Here is an 18,733-nt window from a genome sequence, read left to right as displayed (position 1 = left end):
ACATGTCAATGTTTGATACAAATGATTGTAGTAATGATAATCGGTATACGTTGTAAAGATTGGAGAAAGCTTATTGAAGGGTGTTCTACTTTTGTGAAATGTTCAAAGATTCTGTGCTAGTGTCGGGATTTTCGAAAAATTACATCAGCTCAGTTACTAAGCCAGTAACTTCACCAGACAGTACATTGTATGATATAAAACTTTTACCACACTTTATCATTCACAACAACTTACAAATCCACCAAAAGGGAAGACTCTCTTGTATCTAATTTTTTTTAATTAATACAAATTGTTGACAGTTATAAAAAAAAAAAAAACTTACAAATCCACCAAGACTTAATAAATCTCTACCATTTCGAATTTTGTACACTCAATTTTGCCAATGAATCAGCCCAAGCATCCTCCTACACATGAACAAAACTATCTCACACGAACAAAAACTTATCTCCTTTCTTGGACATAACTCTTGTACTTCAGCCCACGTGCCTCTTAGGCCCCATTTGGTTCCCTGGAAATGGGAATCAAGGAGACCCATTTCCATAGCTACCAGCCGTTTCCTGTGTTTGGATACGCACCAAGGACAAGATTCCTATGTAGCATCCACATTTTGAGCCTATTTGTTGAAATGTCACTTCCATCAAAATAAATGGAATTAACATTTTCGGGAGATGAGAATTGCCTCCCTAGAACCCATAGACTCTTTTTTTTAATGGTTAATAGTACGAAAGTAAACTACCTTTGATAGTGTGAGTTGAGGTCCACACCAAAAAAACCTCATCGAACCACTCTCTCTTTCTCTCTCTCCCTCTCCCCCACAACCTCTTTCTCACTCTCTCTTTGTAATTTTCTCTCTCTAACTTCTATCTTCATATGTAATCTCTTTGCCTCTCTCTCTCGACCCCCTCTCTCTTTCCCCCTCTCTATGTAACCTCTCTACCCTCTCTCTACCCTCTTTTTCTCTATCTCTATGACAACCCACATTCTCTCTCTATAAAAATGACTATAGGGGATTTTGAATAGTATTTTGCCTCGATATGGACATATTATGTCAAGGGCGGTTTATTGAACAGAGCCTACGACATTGCGTACTGGTTATATATATATATAGGAGATGCTACAAAACTTTTATAGGAAAAAATGAATAGTGATTTTACATACTCTAATCACCGTCCAAAATTCATCGCATGATCACGATTGTCTGGTAGTGTTTTATTTTTCATTTTTTTTCTACAAATTGGAATGACTTGAAATTTAGAGTTTGTGTTAAAAAAAAATAGGCAAATCTGTGAAAAATATCAAAAAAATATTTTACATGAAAACATAAACCAAAATACCCTAGAAAATTTTGGGGGGTATTTTGGTCAATTTTTTTTTAATTTTTTTTTTTATATTTTTATTACGTGCGCCTCACTAAGATGTACATACTCTCCAAATTTCAAGTCATTCTAATTTGTAGAGAGAAAAAATAAAACACTAATATACAATCGTTACCGTGCGATGAACTTTGGAGGGTGATGAGGGTAGGCGAAATCACTGTTCATTTCTCCTATAAGTGCTTATAGGAGAAATGAACAGTGATTTCGCCTACCCTCATCACCTTCTAAAATTCATCGCATTGTCACGATTGTCCGGTAGTGTTTCAGTTTTTATTTTTATTTTTTCTACAAATCCGAATGAGTTGAAATTTGGAGTGTGTGTTCATAAAAAATAAGTGAATCTACCAAAAATATCAAAAAATATTTTACATGAAAAAAATTGATCAAAATACCCCTGAAGGTTTCGGGGGTATTTTGGTTAATTTTATTTTTGTGAATTATTTTTTTATTAGGTGCGCCTCACTAATTCGAACACACGTTCCAAATTTTAAATCATTCTCATTTGTAAAAAAAATGAAAAAATAAAACGCTAACAGACAATCTTGATTGTGCAATGAACTTTGGACGGTGATGAGGGTAGGCGAAGTCACTGCTCATTTTCCCTTATAGGCATTGAGAAGGCTTTTCCTATATATATATATATACATTTATTTATTTATTTATTTATTTTCCACGAAAATTTAAAAATGTTGCCATTTATTCCTCACTTGTAAATAACTACAAAAAACGATATTATAAAAATCTACCCATGGTAATAAACATTACACAATATTGAGAATAATAGAACTTAAAAAAATAACAAGGATACAATAAAATTTCACAATTTTTTATAACATATCTTCCTGGCAATCAAAACTATGGACAATCATCTTCCATATCTCTTACCAGATGCAATCTAAACAGCAAACACATATATCCTAGGAAATGCCATTTCTAGGAGAAACCAATTTCACGAGAGGATCTCCCCAAGACAGCCTCCCCTCCCGCACACAAAAAAAAAAAAAAGATTATATTCATTGAATCTCCCTCAATCTCCAATTTACGAGCATACTCCCTTATTATCCTCAGACCATGTAAAAACAACTTAGCTCCATATCATTTGTTAATACAGAGCCTACTAGTCCAAAATATTTCCTTGGAGACCACTTGGATACCTGTATTTCTATTATGGGGAAATAGTTTGCAAAGAAATATGTCATTTCCCCATGTTTGGGTACATCACATGGTGGGCAAGAAATGAAACACATTATCTAAAATTTCTTCTAAAATTATGAAATTTATTACCTACCTAAAAAATGTTTTATGAAAAAATATGGGTAATATCAACCCAACGGATCCGCTAAAAAATATTAAGTACGCTTTATAAATTTGAGGTCCGTATTTGACCCTCTTTCTAAAGTCTCTCGTCGCTATCTTCCGCCCCTCTCTCTCTCAAACGACTCTCTTATGCCTGAGTAAGATCAGCCTTACATGCATCAACTTGACACCTTGGTGGTTGCACATTTTGGCCTGAAACGGTAGTTTTTTGACTCGAACGACTCGGATTTCCATTTACCAGTGGTTTTTTAGCTGGATTTTCAGAACCCACATCTTCAAAGTAAATCTTCTAAGGTTTAGCCCATTCATGGTCTCGTACTCCATTTCTCTCTCTCTAAAATTCTCTCTCTCTCTAGCTTGGAGACTCTATCTATCTAACCCATTTGGGTACCGGTTCCTCTTTTTACTAGTTTGTCATGTGATAAATTTGGGCTTTAAAGGCTAATAATGGCCATTGCCAGGTCCCAATAAGGTGGGGGGCAATCAATTTTGAGGCTATGGTATTTTCGATTTATTTTCTCTCTATCAACTCCACTCTCTTCCATAAATGGTTATGTAATGAAAAATATGTGCAAACTTAGATTCTTCTTTATTCTTTTAGAATTTTGTAATTGAAAGCCACGGCAACTCACGCACATAAGAAGCTCTCATCCATGTGCTACAAAGAGATGGTATAACTAAGCTTGAGTTACAAGCCACGCTATTGGACTCTCTTCCTCTGATCACTATAACAATCTATTTTGGTATAGTGTGTGTGTTTTTGTTTTTTTGTTTTTGGATAATTTTTGTAGTGCCATAATATTTTGTTTGTTGAGCTAGATTAGGATTAGGGTTTTTGTTGGCTGTTTTTTATTTGTATTTTTTATGTGATTCTTGGGTAGAGTGTAGTAATAATAGGATGGGAATTTTATTGGGTTATTATGAGTTTGCCTTTAAATGTTTGTTTTTACATAAATTCAAACTTGTCGGGTAGCTATTACCGGATGAAATTAACCCATGTGGATGTTACCTTCATATATTAGAAAACAAAGTAGTTTTAATTGATATTTTATCCTAAAAAAGAAAAACGAAACAAAGTATTAAAAAAACCACATTACTGTAAATAAAATTAATACAGTATTTTCTAGCTAAAATGTCAGTAACACATTTCCTATATTTCTTCCAGATATAGCCAAACAATAGCAATATATTTCTCAGGTTACATCTAGACACTATCCAAACAGTATTAGCAATGTATTTCTCATGTTGCATCTTGATAGTACCCAAACAGTAACAATATATTTGCAGGTACTGTATTATTATGTTTCCCAGACAATATATTTTCAGATAGCCAAACAACCACTTAATGTTATACTTTCATGAATCCTAATTAAACCTCCTCTACTTAAATTACTAAGAGAGCTCCCATCAAAATTTAGCCCATTTACACCTTACTTCAGGTGCCTCCATATACCGGTCTTTTGCCGGACAGATTTTGTTATCCTTACCATCTCTTCCATCCTGTTTTTTTTTTTTTACAAAAGTTATCCTCTCTTCCATCTTATACATCAAATTTAGCCTATTCCATCTTATACATCAAATTTAGCCTATTCCTTCTTAAACATCAAATTTAGCCTATGTAGTCCATCTTATACCCTTTGGGGCATTTCTTCCATTCACTCCCTACGATAAAACTCAATCAAAGAGTATTTTTGGGATCTTAGATTGTGGGATATCACCTCATTAACATAGCAATCGATAGTAAAAATTAAAAAATAAACATGAATAGAACATCGAATTTTCAGATAGGCGGATCCAGTGTTTAACTAGCTCTTTTGCCTTGGGGAGTAAGTCTACAATATGCTCTCGTGAGAGCATGTTACATTTGCTTCTGTGATCTACTCACATGTTCATGAGCCATAACACTAGCTCCATCCGACAATTTGCACTTTTGATCAATTTTGATATGCGTGGAAAATCCCTGGTTATGGGCATCGCTTGACAGAACTCTTATAAAAGTAAAAAGACTAACCCCTTCGAAAAATAGAATGGTTTTATACTTATAATTTTTTGATATCATATTTACGTCGAACTTTGCCAAAACTTGTCGTGAATCTTGAAATTCTAGCGATTGCTCAACCTGAAAATCAACCACTCAGCCTTTAAAAAATTTAAAAATTTAAAAAAAATTAAAAAAAAATTAAAAAAATTAAAAAAAATAAATTAAAAATTACATGGATTATGTATTTAACTCAAAAATAATGTCCTGAGATTGAACATAGATGCTCCAATTTTTTTATGGCTGGAACTATATAAATTCAATATTCTTTTGTTAGTACTTTTATGGTGAATTTTAAAGTAGATCCCAAAAATTTTAAATTAAAATAGCCTTCCTGATGAGCCTTTTAACTAAATGTATAAATATACAGTATGCTCCAAAAAGAGGATGCTAAAGGCGCTTAATTGTCTTTATTTATGTGTTTTGGTTATAAAGAAATCTTTTTGCAAGCACACCATGATTTATGGACTTATTATTCTTTTTTCATATATGACCGACCAATTCAAACTTCAAACTTCAAACCTTCAAGAAGGAGGGAATCACTGCAACTAGATATCACTATTATATTGAAAATGATAAAAAAATTAGATGAGTTAAATTAAATTATATTTTATATGAAATAATCAAAAGAACCCAACTTGGGTATCTAAATAATAAATTAAACTAATCGCATTTGAATCTATTAAAATACGAGTCAAGCACGATGGTGGCTGCAAGGGTCGGGACCCACTACCACATGACCCGTTTTGCAATCTGTTGTGATCCTAGAAGGCTTATTTGTTTATAAATAAATAAATAAATAATCCAAAAACTCATTTGAAATTTAGCATCAGTTTTATCGAAAGACAATGGTTGCCCTTCGTAAACTTGTGCTTGACTTTTTTTAGATAAATGAAGCATTCAGGAAGGAATCATCCTCTCCTTAATCGCCTGCTCTCTCTCTTTCTCTTTCTCGCTCTCTAAAGTGTTAGTAATTTTTACCAGTGTGGGGTCTGGTTATGTCCAAGCTAGTAGATAAGTGTTGTCACTCAGAGGTCTACTCTAGGATGGGCAATATATCGGGTTGGGGCGGGTTAGGGTCCAGATCGATATGGCCTAAAAAAAAAAATATTTATGTATTTAATTATTTAAATTTATTTCATAAATCGAGACCTAAAAAATATTACTAGACCTCAACTCAAATAGTGTTCATCTTTGGACCTGGACCTAAACCATCAAGTCCAATTTTTGAACTCATTCCTAGACCCCGGATTAAGTCTACCCCTCGGTTCCCGGGTTGGGTTTGGATCCATTGCCACCCCTAGTCTAGTCCCATCCAAACTAGGTTGAAACAGGCTGGGTTTGAGCAAATAGTATAAAGTAGGCCCTAATCTACCCATAGTTCATAGTAACGAGGTCGGGGCCTGCCAAGACCAAGAAAATATCAAGCTGGGCTGTGCATTATATCACTGTGGGTGAAAAATATCGAATATATATAGGATATGCTTAAAAACATTCAGGCCTGGCCTTGGGCTAGCCAATGCTAGGTTGGGCTAAGCCTTTGAATTTTTTGAGGCTACCATGCTCGGCCTACAGGCTTTAACATGATGTCCAAACCTGACCTGAAAAAAAAATTGTTTTTCTTTTTTCTTTTCTGGGAAATTTATGTACGGGCTGGATTTTTTTACCGTTATGAAGATATGGCTAAAAAATAGGCCGTTATTACTTAAAAGGATAGATCTTTGAATTTTTTTTATTTTTTGTCAAGTTTACCGCCGTTCCTCAGACTATTTAGTAACCTTGATATTTCATTTTTTGCCAAGTTTGCCTTCGGTCCTCGTAAGTATTGATAAGTAAAACAAGCGGTCCGATGGTTCGAACATCAAACCGCCTTTTGTTAAAAATAAAATTTAAAAGTAAAACAAGCAGTCCGATGGTCAAACCATCGGACCACTTTTTGTTAATTGTTTTTTTAAAGTAAAACAAGTAGTCAGATGGTTAGAACATCAGACCGCGTTGTTCAGTAAAACATTTTGAATAGAAGGCGGTCCAATAGCAACAACATTGGACTACCTTCTGTTTAATTTTTTTTACTGAACAATGTGGTTTGATGTTTGAACTATCAAACTGCTTTTTGTTAACTTTTTTTTTACTGAACTATACGATCTGTTGTTCCAACCATTGGACCGCCTTCTGTTCTATTTTTTTTTAAGTAGACCAAGCGGGTCTGATGATGGATGGTCGAACCATCAGATCAAAGCGGTCAAATGTTAGAAACGATCGGACTGCATCCTTTTCAATTTTTTTAGGTAAATAACCTTTTTTCTCTCCTTTTTAAGTATTCTAATCAGTCATGATCAAGGGCCTGCAAACCCAAACCAGTGATTTTTACGCCCATCGAGCTACAGATTTCGGTTTTTGCAACTGTTTCAAGAAGAACGAGGAGAAGGCTAATGATGGCTGACGGTTTGGTCCACTGAAATACCGTATTTTGGACAAAAGGATTGATTTCATCAGCTGATAGGAGTGGGGCTTTGAGAGAGAGAAAGTTCTGAGATAGGAGACGGAGCGAGATTTTTGAAAGGGAGAGAGATGACCAAGAGCAGGCAAGACAAAAGAGAGAAGAGAGAGAAAGAAGAAAGCAAGTTTTTAAGTGTATAAATAAAACAATTTGATATTTGAAACATTGGACCGAAAGCAAATTTGATAAAAAAAAAATATTGTGAATGCATCCTTCAAAATAACAACAGTCTATTTTCAAGCTATACCGTTATAACGGTAATAAAACCCAATCAGTACATTAATTTCTTTTTCTTTTTTCTTTTTTTTTAACATTAGTCTTGTCGAGTCTTGATAGCTAATGCTCTCAAAACATGTCGCTTATGACCTGGCTAAACCTCATTCTTTCCTTATAAGATAATCCTGCCCGTGTGCATCGGTGTATTAATGGGAATAAGCTTGTCTCCCATGCCTTTCATACACATTTCACATGCTCTGTGGCATGTTCATTGCACAAAATCTCTCTTTTTTTCTCGATCACATTCCACATAACCCAAGGCTTGTATTGGTTATTACTCTCTCTCTAATTTTATAGCACCCAATGGGCCCCTCCCTATTTATAACACATGTAAGCACCATGGGAAGCATATACTGGTCGCTCTCTATCCATTCATTATCATTTTTCGAGACATTCCTCATACGTTGAATCTTGAAAACCTTTAAAACCAAAGGTAAGTAGGGCTGGGTCGTGGTCGTAGGATCCCCACACCCTGTTACACATTCATTTTTATGGTTAACACCTTTAATTAATACTCATCAAAATATATCTCCTTGATCTATTTAAAAAATGGGTGAAAGCCGTTTTTCCCATTGAATTACCCAAAAAAAAAAGTACAATAAAATCAACACGACCACAGGAGATCAATGGCCAAATGGCGCCATCCAATCCACACAACATAGGAGTGTGGTACCCACCACGAGGGTCATGTCATGTTCTTAATGCTTCCTCCATGTTTCATAACCATCCATCTGTTGATTGGTCAGTAATGACACTTATAGCCATATGTTCTACATGGTCATGTGGATCACAGCATACTCTCCATTGTTGATTGGTAGTTGGGGATACACACGTGGACCGCCCGATCGATCTATCGGATTGATTGTGTGTCGTATCTTGAGCACGTGCTTTGACATCCTAGATTGCCACTGCCCTTAGGGACATGCATATGCCTGTCTCCTTTTTTAAAGGGTAGATGCGTACTAAATGAGAGGAGAACCGTGTGTATTGTTTTTTAAATTTCTTTAGTCAATGTGAAGAGACGTGCTACCGTTAAAAGTATAGAAGAAACAATGCTTCATTATTGTGTTCGAGCCCTCTTTTGTAGGAGTTGCAACTTGCAAGGCTCGGCTTTGGCTTGATTCATTCCACAATTTTATGGGAGCAAGTTTAATAATGTTTTGAGTATTATTCAAAAGCAATTATTATTAACAAATATCTTAGGAATGGACTCAAGGCTAGGTGATCAGAGTGGTTGGTAATCACAAATATTGGAGTTGGGCTCCGGATCACTGGATTCGGATAGACTTGGGTATTTATTGGCAGATTGGATTAAAACTAACAAATAAATTAAGGTATTGTGTATAATGAGACCATTTATCTTTCGTACAAGGAGGTCACAATTTATTTACGGCTATCCAATGTGAAATCTGATAGTTTGGCTTTGTCATAAGATTCGAAAAAAATTTCTTTTAAACTTTGAGTCTGATCAATGGAACAAATGTAACCACCTAACTTCACATCCAATGGTCAAGATCAATTGTGACGAACTTGTACCAAAAGTAAATGGTCTTATTGTATACTTTCCTACAAATTAAAAAAAGAAAAAGAAAAAAAAGGAAAGAGTAGTGCTCCTAAGATCCAAATCACCCATCTGACTCGAGTAATTTTGAGTCCGACCAAAGATCGCCGACCTTCATCATTTGTGCACTAATACCAATTATTGAGTTATGGCCTCTATTCCTCTCATCTCAAGGAGACCTTTACTGGCAACGGGCAGGCCCTGGGGTGAGCCAATCTTGACCCATGCTTGGCCTCCCATAGGGGTGGCCCAAGCCTAGGCCAGCCCTGACTAGGAATAGGGCTAGGGCTAGATCGGGCCAAGCTGGAGTAGATAAAAGAAAAATAAATCAAAATAGAAAGTAAATAAAAAATATGGCTGGGTTGAACCATCCTTATCGTATGCTGGGCTTAGTCATGGCACCAGGGCAATTCTGGCTGGAGGGCCACATTTTGTGGCCCAGGCCATAGTTATTTAGTGCTGGGCACCTTTCCCATTGTCTCCCCTACTTTTAGTCAAGGAGCTTTTGCCGATCAAACCTGGAGATTTCTTAGGGGCCAAGGTTCAGCTTGGTGTTTTAAAAGCTCTTTGGGACTAAGCATTTCAATACTTCCATATTGTGTTCTTGGGTTAAAATCTATCTCACCCCACAAGATAAAGAAAGGGTAAGTATACAATGAGACTATTTAAATTTGGTACAAGGTGTTCACATTAATCTTGACTATTGAATGTAAAATTAAGATCAAGTTGAAATTTCAAAAAAAAAGCAAATTTTATATCAGATGGTTGTAAGTAATTGTGACCACCTTATATCAAAGGTAAACGGTCTCATTGTATACAATCCCATAAAAAAATTAATAGACTAAGAGGTCGATCTTATCTGACCAAATTTCACTTTATATTTTTAGAAAACCATGGAAACTTTGTCAAACACACATTTTACCGAATTTTGTGACCAAAAAAAAATGCTCCCTCTTCCCCTCTTTTTTTATGGAAAAAATCATTCTAGACCATCTCTCCCTTTCTCTCTTAAAACATGGAAAGAGAACTTTGCCCTAGGTCTCATTCTACTTTAGTTTAATGAACTAGACTGAAAGCAAAACTAACCCCACCATACTCTCTTTATCTTGACAAAGAAATGGAAGAAGATATACTCTCAATGGGATAAGGACATTGGGCCCTTCTCTATCTCTCTCCCCCCAACTATTGTTTTTAGGGAGGGAAGAAAAAATTATCGAACTCCCCCTCTACTTTATCTTCCTAGATAGAGGGTGACCATGCCTTTTTTTTCTCTAGCCAAAAGATTTCACACTCCCACATGAGCTCACTGTCCATATACTACCTCAAGTAAATCTCATTGGATGAGTATTCTTAGTATCCCATAAGAGATGTATTCTTTTAAATATGGGGACCAACTTCAAAAAGAATAAAACCAAAAAAATAATTCAAATATGCTTTGTATAATCTTAAAAAAATAACATCCTAGATTTCAGCTTATATCGTCAAATTTTTCGACTGTTACATCGAAGTGTTAAAGAACTCAAAATTTAATTTTATTTTGAAAAATAATCGCCTTGTGATTCTCAACGATCGTATGGTCTAGTGTTTCAAAACCCGGATCGGTAGGAGAGATAGTTCACCCAGAGATCCATGATGTAACACTTGATCGGTAATCTGGATCGACAATCTGGATTAGCTCTAGATCGGTCCAAATAGATAATCGAGAAAATTGCTAAAAAGTAATGAAATAATATGAAAAATTTAAAATAATGGTTTATAAGATGGTGATTTAGATGGAACCTAATAAAACATTATATAAAATAAAAATAAAAAATAATAAAATATACAATAGGGGTCTTAAGGGGAACCACATTAGAAACCATGCCGTCCCATAACTAGGTCAGTCCCGACAGATTCCCATCCAAATCATTGATTTGGATAGAAATCATCTAGTTTAAAAACAATATTATACCCCATATCCAAAACATATTTCCATTGTTTAAAAAAAAAATCGGCCTGGCGGGTCGTCCAACCCCAATCCCAGTTCAGATCAGCTACAATCTGGATCGTTCTCACATCATCCATATCATGATCCAAATAAGTTATAAATAAATAAAATAAAATACAAGGTTTATAGGGTGGGGATCTAGAACCAATTCAGTCCCCTCCCGTTCAGCATTTGAATCGGCAGCCCAGATTTTTAAAACTCTTTTAAGTAATATTTATGGTTGAGGAAATAAGTGGACACTGTGCTCCTGCGAGAGCACACTATACTCGCTCCGTGTATTAGGTAACACCACTTAGAAAACGCCCCTTGTTAATGAACTCGATCCAAGGAGTCGAGCCATGGTGACAGAGCCGTGCAAATGGACCATAGTAAATGGACAGCTTAGGTGAAATACATGCTTGAAGACACAATCACAGCCGTCCATTGACTTCCTATGGCATTACAAATATTGGTGTAATATTTTTCTGTCGCGTCCTAGCTGGCCTTTGGTGGACGGCACGACCAGACTTTGGCCGCCCAAGATGACGTGGCATGGCCGAAAGTCAAATCCAACGGCCATGATCGGTCATGAGGACTTTCATCGGACGCTTGTCGTTCCGTAAAAGGCTGTCATCCAGGGCAACCTATCTTTTCCCGTGGTTGAAATGATTCCCGAAATTTTCACCGAAATTTCAAGGTCGTTTGGTTTCGAATTTGCCACGATTCGACAAAGGAGTATATAAGCACCACCTGGCTTCTCCCATGCGCCATTTGCGTCCTTTTGTGTGTTCTAGAGAGAGAAATTGCTCTCTCTCTCTCCCTCGTCTCAAATAGGTGAAGCGAGCTCCAGTTTTTCAAGGTAATGGCTTACTTTTTTTATTGTTTCTTTTTCCTTCGATCGTCTCTCTCTCTGTCCTCTCTATCCACTCTCTTGAACTAATAACTCTCGATTGTCTCGTCTGAAATCTTCTCCTTGATCTCTCTACCTCAGAGTTCTCTCTCTGGCGATTTGGATGATTTGTGGTTACGTTCATCAGATCTGACGTTCTTATTTTTTTTATCATTTTTCGTTAATTTTCATCGGTAAATCGCCTTTGACAGTTGAAATTGGGTTTTTTGTGGGAGCTAGATGATATTAGAATTTTGGATCTAAACTTTGAGGAAAGTTGGGGTTCTTTGCCTGGATTGTGCAGATCTGGTCTATCAGTGAAGTTGATTTAATTTGATTGCTTGTTCTAGTGTTTGATCTGGTGCAAATGTCTTTAAAGTGGCTGATCTTCAGTATTCTAAAGAATCGTCAGGGTTCATGAGCTGCTTTGCCCGCAGATAAATTTTTTAGGGTTTTGGTATTTTGGATCTTGATTACTTCTACGATCAAATAATTTATGCTTGCATGTTGTTTTGAGTATTTGTTTAGGTTCCTTCGTATTTTTTTTGTGCTCGTTTTGATCATCTACTTCTTTGATCATCTTTTGTGTATCATTTCTAGATCTTGTGAAGTTCCACTCTCCTATATTTTGCTCTCTTTTACCTTTAATTAGAGGGATCTACTGAGAATGACGATCTATAATTTCAGTTGCATTTTTTTGCATTATCCACTGCTTGCTACTGATTGTTGATTCATCAGATCTGCTCAATTTTTTGTTTTTGTATATCTACTTTGTGTTATGCAACATGGATCTTGGAGGGATTGGTTCATCTACATGTTTGGTTAATTTTTCTCATCTACAAGAAATCCAAAGGTTTTCACTTTAGGTGTATCAGTTTTGCCCTTTTCAATTTCTCATCTGATGCATAATTTCTTGCATGCTATCTTTGATTCCTTCATGATCTGTGTGTTTTGTAAATGTTCTGATCTTTATTTTTTAATCAATTTGAATATTTTTCGGATTTATGTATATGTCAGATAAAAGTTAAACCTTAAAAAGGTGTGTTTTTAATGGAAAAATGTTATATGAGTCAGGGGGCACATGAAAAATCATGCGGTCCCCTGACCATCAAACATCCATCTTAAGATGGGACAGTAATAAAGAGGCACCCGAAACACTGTTAACAAATATATACCTTTGAAATTTTAAAATTTATTTATTTTTCTATATTGAAGATCACCATGGCCTAGATCATGAAGCTCTTAAAAGTTTAAATTCAAAATGCATCTCTTAGATGGACTTTAGAGGGGGACTACAGGCATGTGTGGATGGGGACTCATAAAAAATCCATCCTCTATTTAAAATTTGGCAAAGTTTTTCTCCTTGTGGAGGTTTCCATTTTGGTCAGTCATGGACTTTATCTGCATTTATGTGATTTGCAGTCATTGACATGCTTTTCATGTGTATGCTACCAAGTAGCAATGACTTATGTAATATGTTGGCAAAGTTTTTCTCCTTGTGGATGTTTGCGTTTTGGTCGGTCATGGACTTGATCTACAATTATGTGATTTGCAGTCATTGACATGCTTTTCATGTGTACGCTACCAAGTAGCAATGACTTAACTTATGCAATACATTGCTCCTTTTTATTCCATTTTATCCTTTTTTGTTTGGTCTTCACTTTCGTTTAGTCCTTATGTTTTTCTTTAACAGTATGTAATTTTATAATATAATTTGTGAATTGAGATAAGTGAGTCATACTTAGTTTGATGATTAGTGACTGGATAGCAGCTCTACTCCTTATGATTATAGTGTTTGTATACTCTTATCAACATCTATTTTTTATGCTTCCATGGTTAGTGGAGTTCAGTAATTGTTTGTGATGAAAAGATGAGAGCGTTGTAAAAGTGGGCAACAACTCATTTTCCTACTGTGACTGTCATTTGATAAACATGGACAGTAGATGTTGGGTTCAAGTACCCTACTCCAAACAACATGGAAAATTTTCCCTGATGTTTATTAACTAAATGAACAACATAAAGTTGAATAATTTCTTTGTTCACTTTAATCAAAGATATGGGTTTTGGTTCTGTTGAATGGACTTCTGTGCTTAAGAGATGGACTTTTGCTTACTGCAATTCACTATCTTTTCATAGTTTAATCATCTCCACCTTCATGGTTTGGTATTGACATGGTGCTGTCACATTGCAGTTTGATATAAAATGGCCGAGGCTGAGGATATTCAACCCCTTGTCTGTGACAATGGCACTGGAATGGTGAAGGTTAGTTTTTTGAATCCTTTATTGCGTCTCTTTAATTCTCTGAAACTTCATTCAACACTGGTGTTCTTATATGTTGCTTCATTTCAGGCTGGATTTGCTGGAGATGATGCCCCAAGGGCTGTGTTTCCTAGTATTGTTGGTCGACCCCGACACACTGGTGTCATGGTAGGAATGGGCCAAAAAGATGCATATGTTGGAGATGAAGCTCAATCAAAGAGAGGTATTCTCACTTTGAAATACCCAATTGAGCATGGTATAGTGAGCAATTGGGATGACATGGAGAAGATTTGGCATCACACCTTCTACAATGAGCTTCGTGTTGCTCCTGAGGAGCACCCAGTTCTTCTCACTGAGGCACCCCTGAACCCCAAGGCAAACAGAGAGAAGATGACCCAAATCATGTTTGAGACCTTCAATGTTCCGGCAATGTATGTCGCTATTCAGGCCGTGCTTTCTCTGTATGCCAGTGGTCGTACTACTGGTGCGTATGACTTATTCTCTCATTCTGTTCATTTTTCCTTATTCTCCATCCCCATCATGAACCATGCATGCATGGATGGGTTTTATTTTATATTATTTAATGCTAGCCATTTTACTCGGTGTAGATGCATAGTTTCAGACTCTTATGCCATGTGGAGTTTGCTGAATGCCCTCATGCTTGCTATTTTATGAACGTGTTGTTGATAACGAAGAAGCCACATCTTCTTTCAATGCTCAAAATAACTCTTTAATTTTTAAATCTTTAATTTTTAAATCTTTATTTTTTAAATCAGTCAATTGATATTCTTTTGTTCTTTTGTAATTAGGCGTGCATTTAAATATTAGTGATCTATAGTTTTTTCACCTGATCTTTTTTTCTTGTTAATGATTCGCTACATATTCAGATATATTGCTGTAGTATTGGTTTTGGATTATTATATGTTGATTTACTGATTTGCTATGGTCTCTTCTATTAGGTATCGTGCTCGACTCTGGTGACGGTGTCAGCCACACAGTCCCAATCTATGAGGGTTATGCCCTCCCTCACGCCATCCTCCGTCTTGATCTTGCTGGTCGTGACCTCACTGATGCCCTAATGAAGATCCTGACTGAGAGAGGCTACTCCTTCACCACAACAGCAGAGCGGGAAATTGTTCGTGACATGAAGGAGAAGCTCGCATACGTGGCTCTGGACTACGAACAAGAGCTTGAGACTGCAAAGAGCAGCTCCTCCATTGAAAAGAGCTATGAGTTGCCTGATGGTCAGGTGATCACCATTGGGGCTGAGAGATTCAGGTGCCCTGAGGTTCTATTCCAGCCATCTTTGATAGGAATGGAAGCAGCTGGTATCCATGAGACTACATATAATTCAATCATGAAGTGTGACGTGGATATTAGGAAGGACCTTTATGGAAACATTGTGCTCAGTGGTGGGTCAACTATGTTCCCTGGTATTGCTGATCGTATGAGCAAGGAGATCACTGCTCTTGCCCCTAGTAGCATGAAGATCAAGGTGGTGGCTCCACCTGAGAGGAAATACAGTGTCTGGATTGGAGGTTCTATCTTGGCATCTCTCAGCACTTTCCAACAGGTAATAATATATGTGGTTTTTCTTCATGCTAAAGTTTGAAAGAGCATGCCTGATTCCTAATATCTAGAAGTTATGTGCATGGATATGGCCATAGAAATTGTCTGAAGCTATCATAGGAATATAAATTACTCATTATATTAGAAGTAATATCTTACGATCACTTCAAATATAGGGAAAAGTATGATAATGGCCCTGGTGACGATGGTATCTACAAGTTATGTGCATGGATATGGCCATAGAAATTGTCTGAAGCTATCATAGGAATATAAATTACTCATTATATAATAAGTAATATCTTACGATCACTTCAAATATAGGGAAAAGTATGATAATGGCCCTGGTGACGATGGTAACTTTTTGGGGTAATCACCATCCCACCCATACTTAGGATAGTGGAGGAAGGGTGGTTCTTACTGAACATGTCACCAGTTTTTCTCCATTATCAGTCTACGACCAATTGATTGGGCAGCAATAACTTCTTCGACCATACACTTATCATGGTTGCCCTTCCAAGTGTACCCAATGTCTGTGTGTGCATGTGCGTGAATGGATTGATGTTAAAGTGACCAAATGTTTTTTAGTCATCTTACTGGTTCTTTGCTTACTATATCCATCTCATATATAACATGCACTGAATCATATTAAGTATCCCTTTTCCATTTGTAATCATCCACGTCTTTTTTTCGTTGATGATTTTGATTTCCCACATTTTAAGACTTCCATTTGGATCATTTTTGGACAATATGTTTCTATACCTAAAGTTTCAAATCCTCCATCGTATATTTCTCTCACTGCATTTTATTCCTTTGATCCATTGTCTTTGTTTCATTCCAAACCACTTGATCATTCGTTCCACAGATTTTTTATTGGTTGTGGTTTCTTTTTGTTAGTTTTTTACTGCTTTTAGCAAAATGACATGATATGGGATTTTGCTTATGTCATGTTATATTCATCAGTTTCTTTTTTGTTAGTTTTTTTTCTGCTTTTAGCAAAATGATGTGATTCGAGGTTTTGTTTTGTCATATTATATTTATTGGTTTCTTTTTTGTTTAAGTTTTTTACTGCTTTTAGCATAATGACATGATATGAGATTTTGCTTGTGTCATATTATATTTATCGGTTTCTCTTTTGTTAGTTTTTTACTTCTTTTACAAAAATGACATGATATGAGGTTTTGCTTTTGTCATTATATGCGTCGGTGTTGAGACTAGTAAAAAAGCAATGAATGCTCATGCTGGTTTGCTTTGTTGACATGTTGTCATTTGTGATAGTATGAAGGTGTGGATATTGGTTTGTATATGTACTAATTATTGAGTGTTGAATTTGTTTGGATGCAGATGTGGATAGCCAAGGCTGAGTATGATGAGTCTGGCCCATCCATTGTTCACAGGAAGTGCTTCTAAATGAAAACGATGGTCAGTGGTATGTCGCTTTTTCACCTTTGGGTCCCCCCTTTTTATGTGAGATCTAGCTGTTTGATTGAGAAATGGTGTAGAAGAGTATTTGCAGTGAGGTTTTCTAGAGTTGTATTAGCTTGATATGGTATTGTATGTCTTGCTTTAGATTGGAAAATTTCCGGTCACCTTGTCCCCTCTCTATTTCTCTCCCTTGAGCCATTGGTATTTGTAATGGCTAGTTTCCCTGTCATTGAGGATTATGGGAATGTAGTAGTTTTTCCATTTGTCGGAGGGAGTCAGAGAGAGACTGCCGATTGTTGTGGCAACCTAGTGGTAGAGAGCGTGTGGGTATGTTTTTTTGGGCTGTTTCTGTTAATAGTAGTATGAGAAATTTGATATGATATCAACCTCTGGTATTGACTCATTTATTGGGTGTTAGTGTTATCATATTGTTATCTCTATTCCTTTATTAATTTTGTGTGATTGTTTAATAATCACCCGGTTTTTACTGGCTACATGGGAACTTTAGATTGGAATGACATTGTTTTATGTTAATGTTTGTATTGTAAAATGATCCCGGTTTTTTTAGAAATGTTTGTTGCATTGTGGTCGGGTTTGAATGGTTTACTGCTTGTCTAGGCAATGCAGCGTTTTGCTGTCTTTGCGAACATAGCTTGCTGCTTCTTGTGGCAGGCTCGATACAATGGATTTGATCGATACGAGGAGGTAAGTCTTGCGAAGTTGTCAAAACTCCCCTCCTCTTCTCTCTCTCTCTCTCTCTCTCTCTCTCTCTCTCGCTCGCTCGCTCGCTATTTATTGCTTGCTTTCACCTGTGTGTTTCTATCAATTTATTGCTGAAAACTTTGAGTTCTTGAGTATTTTACTATTAATCGCCTTTCATTTTCTTGATATATTTATTTTTATGTTTTTCTTGTTAATGTGAGGCTTATAAGCCCCTTCTTTCAGCAAAAAGGCTTATAATATCTCCCCCTTTCTTTCCCTCATCGAGGATGTACTGAAAGAAGGCTTATATGTGCTACAGATCTACGTTTTTCTTGTTGGTCACCTGTTTTCCTGAGATGGACATTTAAAGTTTGAAAGTGTTAAACCGTATCAAGTCAAACTGCCTGACGTTTTTCATTTCTTTTATTTCGAGTTTTTGGTATCCTCCTGGTCGAAGATGAATGATGCTTGTATCTGGAAATGGGTGGGTGTTTCAGTAAAAAATTGGTCTCAGTTGATTGGGTTTGATGAATTAGATGAAGGCCTTTAAATCATAACATATAATGTATCAATGATTTATTTTGGAGAAAGATTTTTGGTAAAATTCTCTCAACCTCGTATGATTAATATTTATTATTATTATTATTATTATTTTTGGAGGCATCCGGTTTTTGTAGGGAGTGTGCTTCACATTGTTTATACCCATTGAATCGCACTAACGAGCATGGTCAGGTGAACTTATGTGGGGAGAGAAATAAGGTCAGGGGCTATATCTTAAAAGAAATGTATGGCAATTTAGCAACAATGTCTTGATGTGTATGAAATGCCTATCTTCACGAGATATGAACAAATCAGTTG

At 36.2% G+C, this 18,733-nt stretch overlaps 1 protein-coding gene and 1 long non-coding RNA gene across 4 annotated transcripts; both read left to right on the top strand.

Annotated features, from left to right (window-relative positions):
* The first annotated feature begins 11,800 nt into the window (after positions 1–11,800).
* On the top strand, positions 11,801–17,576 carry LOC18444298 (actin). 3 transcript variants are annotated; one of them, XM_006854474.3, is made up of 5 exons: positions 11,801–11,893; positions 14,115–14,185; positions 14,273–14,666; positions 15,142–15,755; positions 17,093–17,576. In XM_006854474.3, the coding sequence occupies exons 2-5, from the start codon at positions 14,126–14,128 to the stop codon at positions 17,156–17,158; spliced, it is 1,134 nt and encodes a 377-aa protein (XP_006854536.1). In that variant the 5' UTR covers positions 11,801–11,893; positions 14,115–14,125; the 3' UTR covers positions 17,159–17,576. The 3 variants fall into 3 exon arrangements, with proteins under 3 accessions (XP_006854536.1, XP_088707662.1, XP_020529412.1); XM_088851536.1 differs by having other exon boundaries at positions 11,801–12,057; XM_020673753.2 differs by having other exon boundaries at positions 11,801–12,117.
* A 173-nt stretch (positions 17,577–17,749) lies between these two features.
* Positions 17,750–18,488, top strand: LOC148779705 (uncharacterized). The gene is made up of 2 exons (XR_016044102.1): positions 17,750–17,878; positions 18,162–18,488. It is a non-coding gene; the product is annotated as an uncharacterized LOC148779705 (long non-coding RNA).
* The last annotated feature ends 245 nt before the right edge of the window (positions 18,489–18,733 follow it).

The sequence above is a fragment of the Amborella trichopoda genome, chromosome 11 (genome assembly GCF_054954075.1).
Source record: "Amborella trichopoda isolate Santa Cruz 75 chromosome 11, AtrichopodaSantaCruz75HAP2 v2.0, whole genome shotgun sequence".
Lineage (NCBI taxonomy): Eukaryota > Viridiplantae > Streptophyta > Magnoliopsida > Amborellales > Amborellaceae > Amborella > Amborella trichopoda.
The sequence above is the reverse complement of the archived record's forward strand: the minus strand, read 5'-3'. Positions and strand labels throughout refer to the sequence as shown.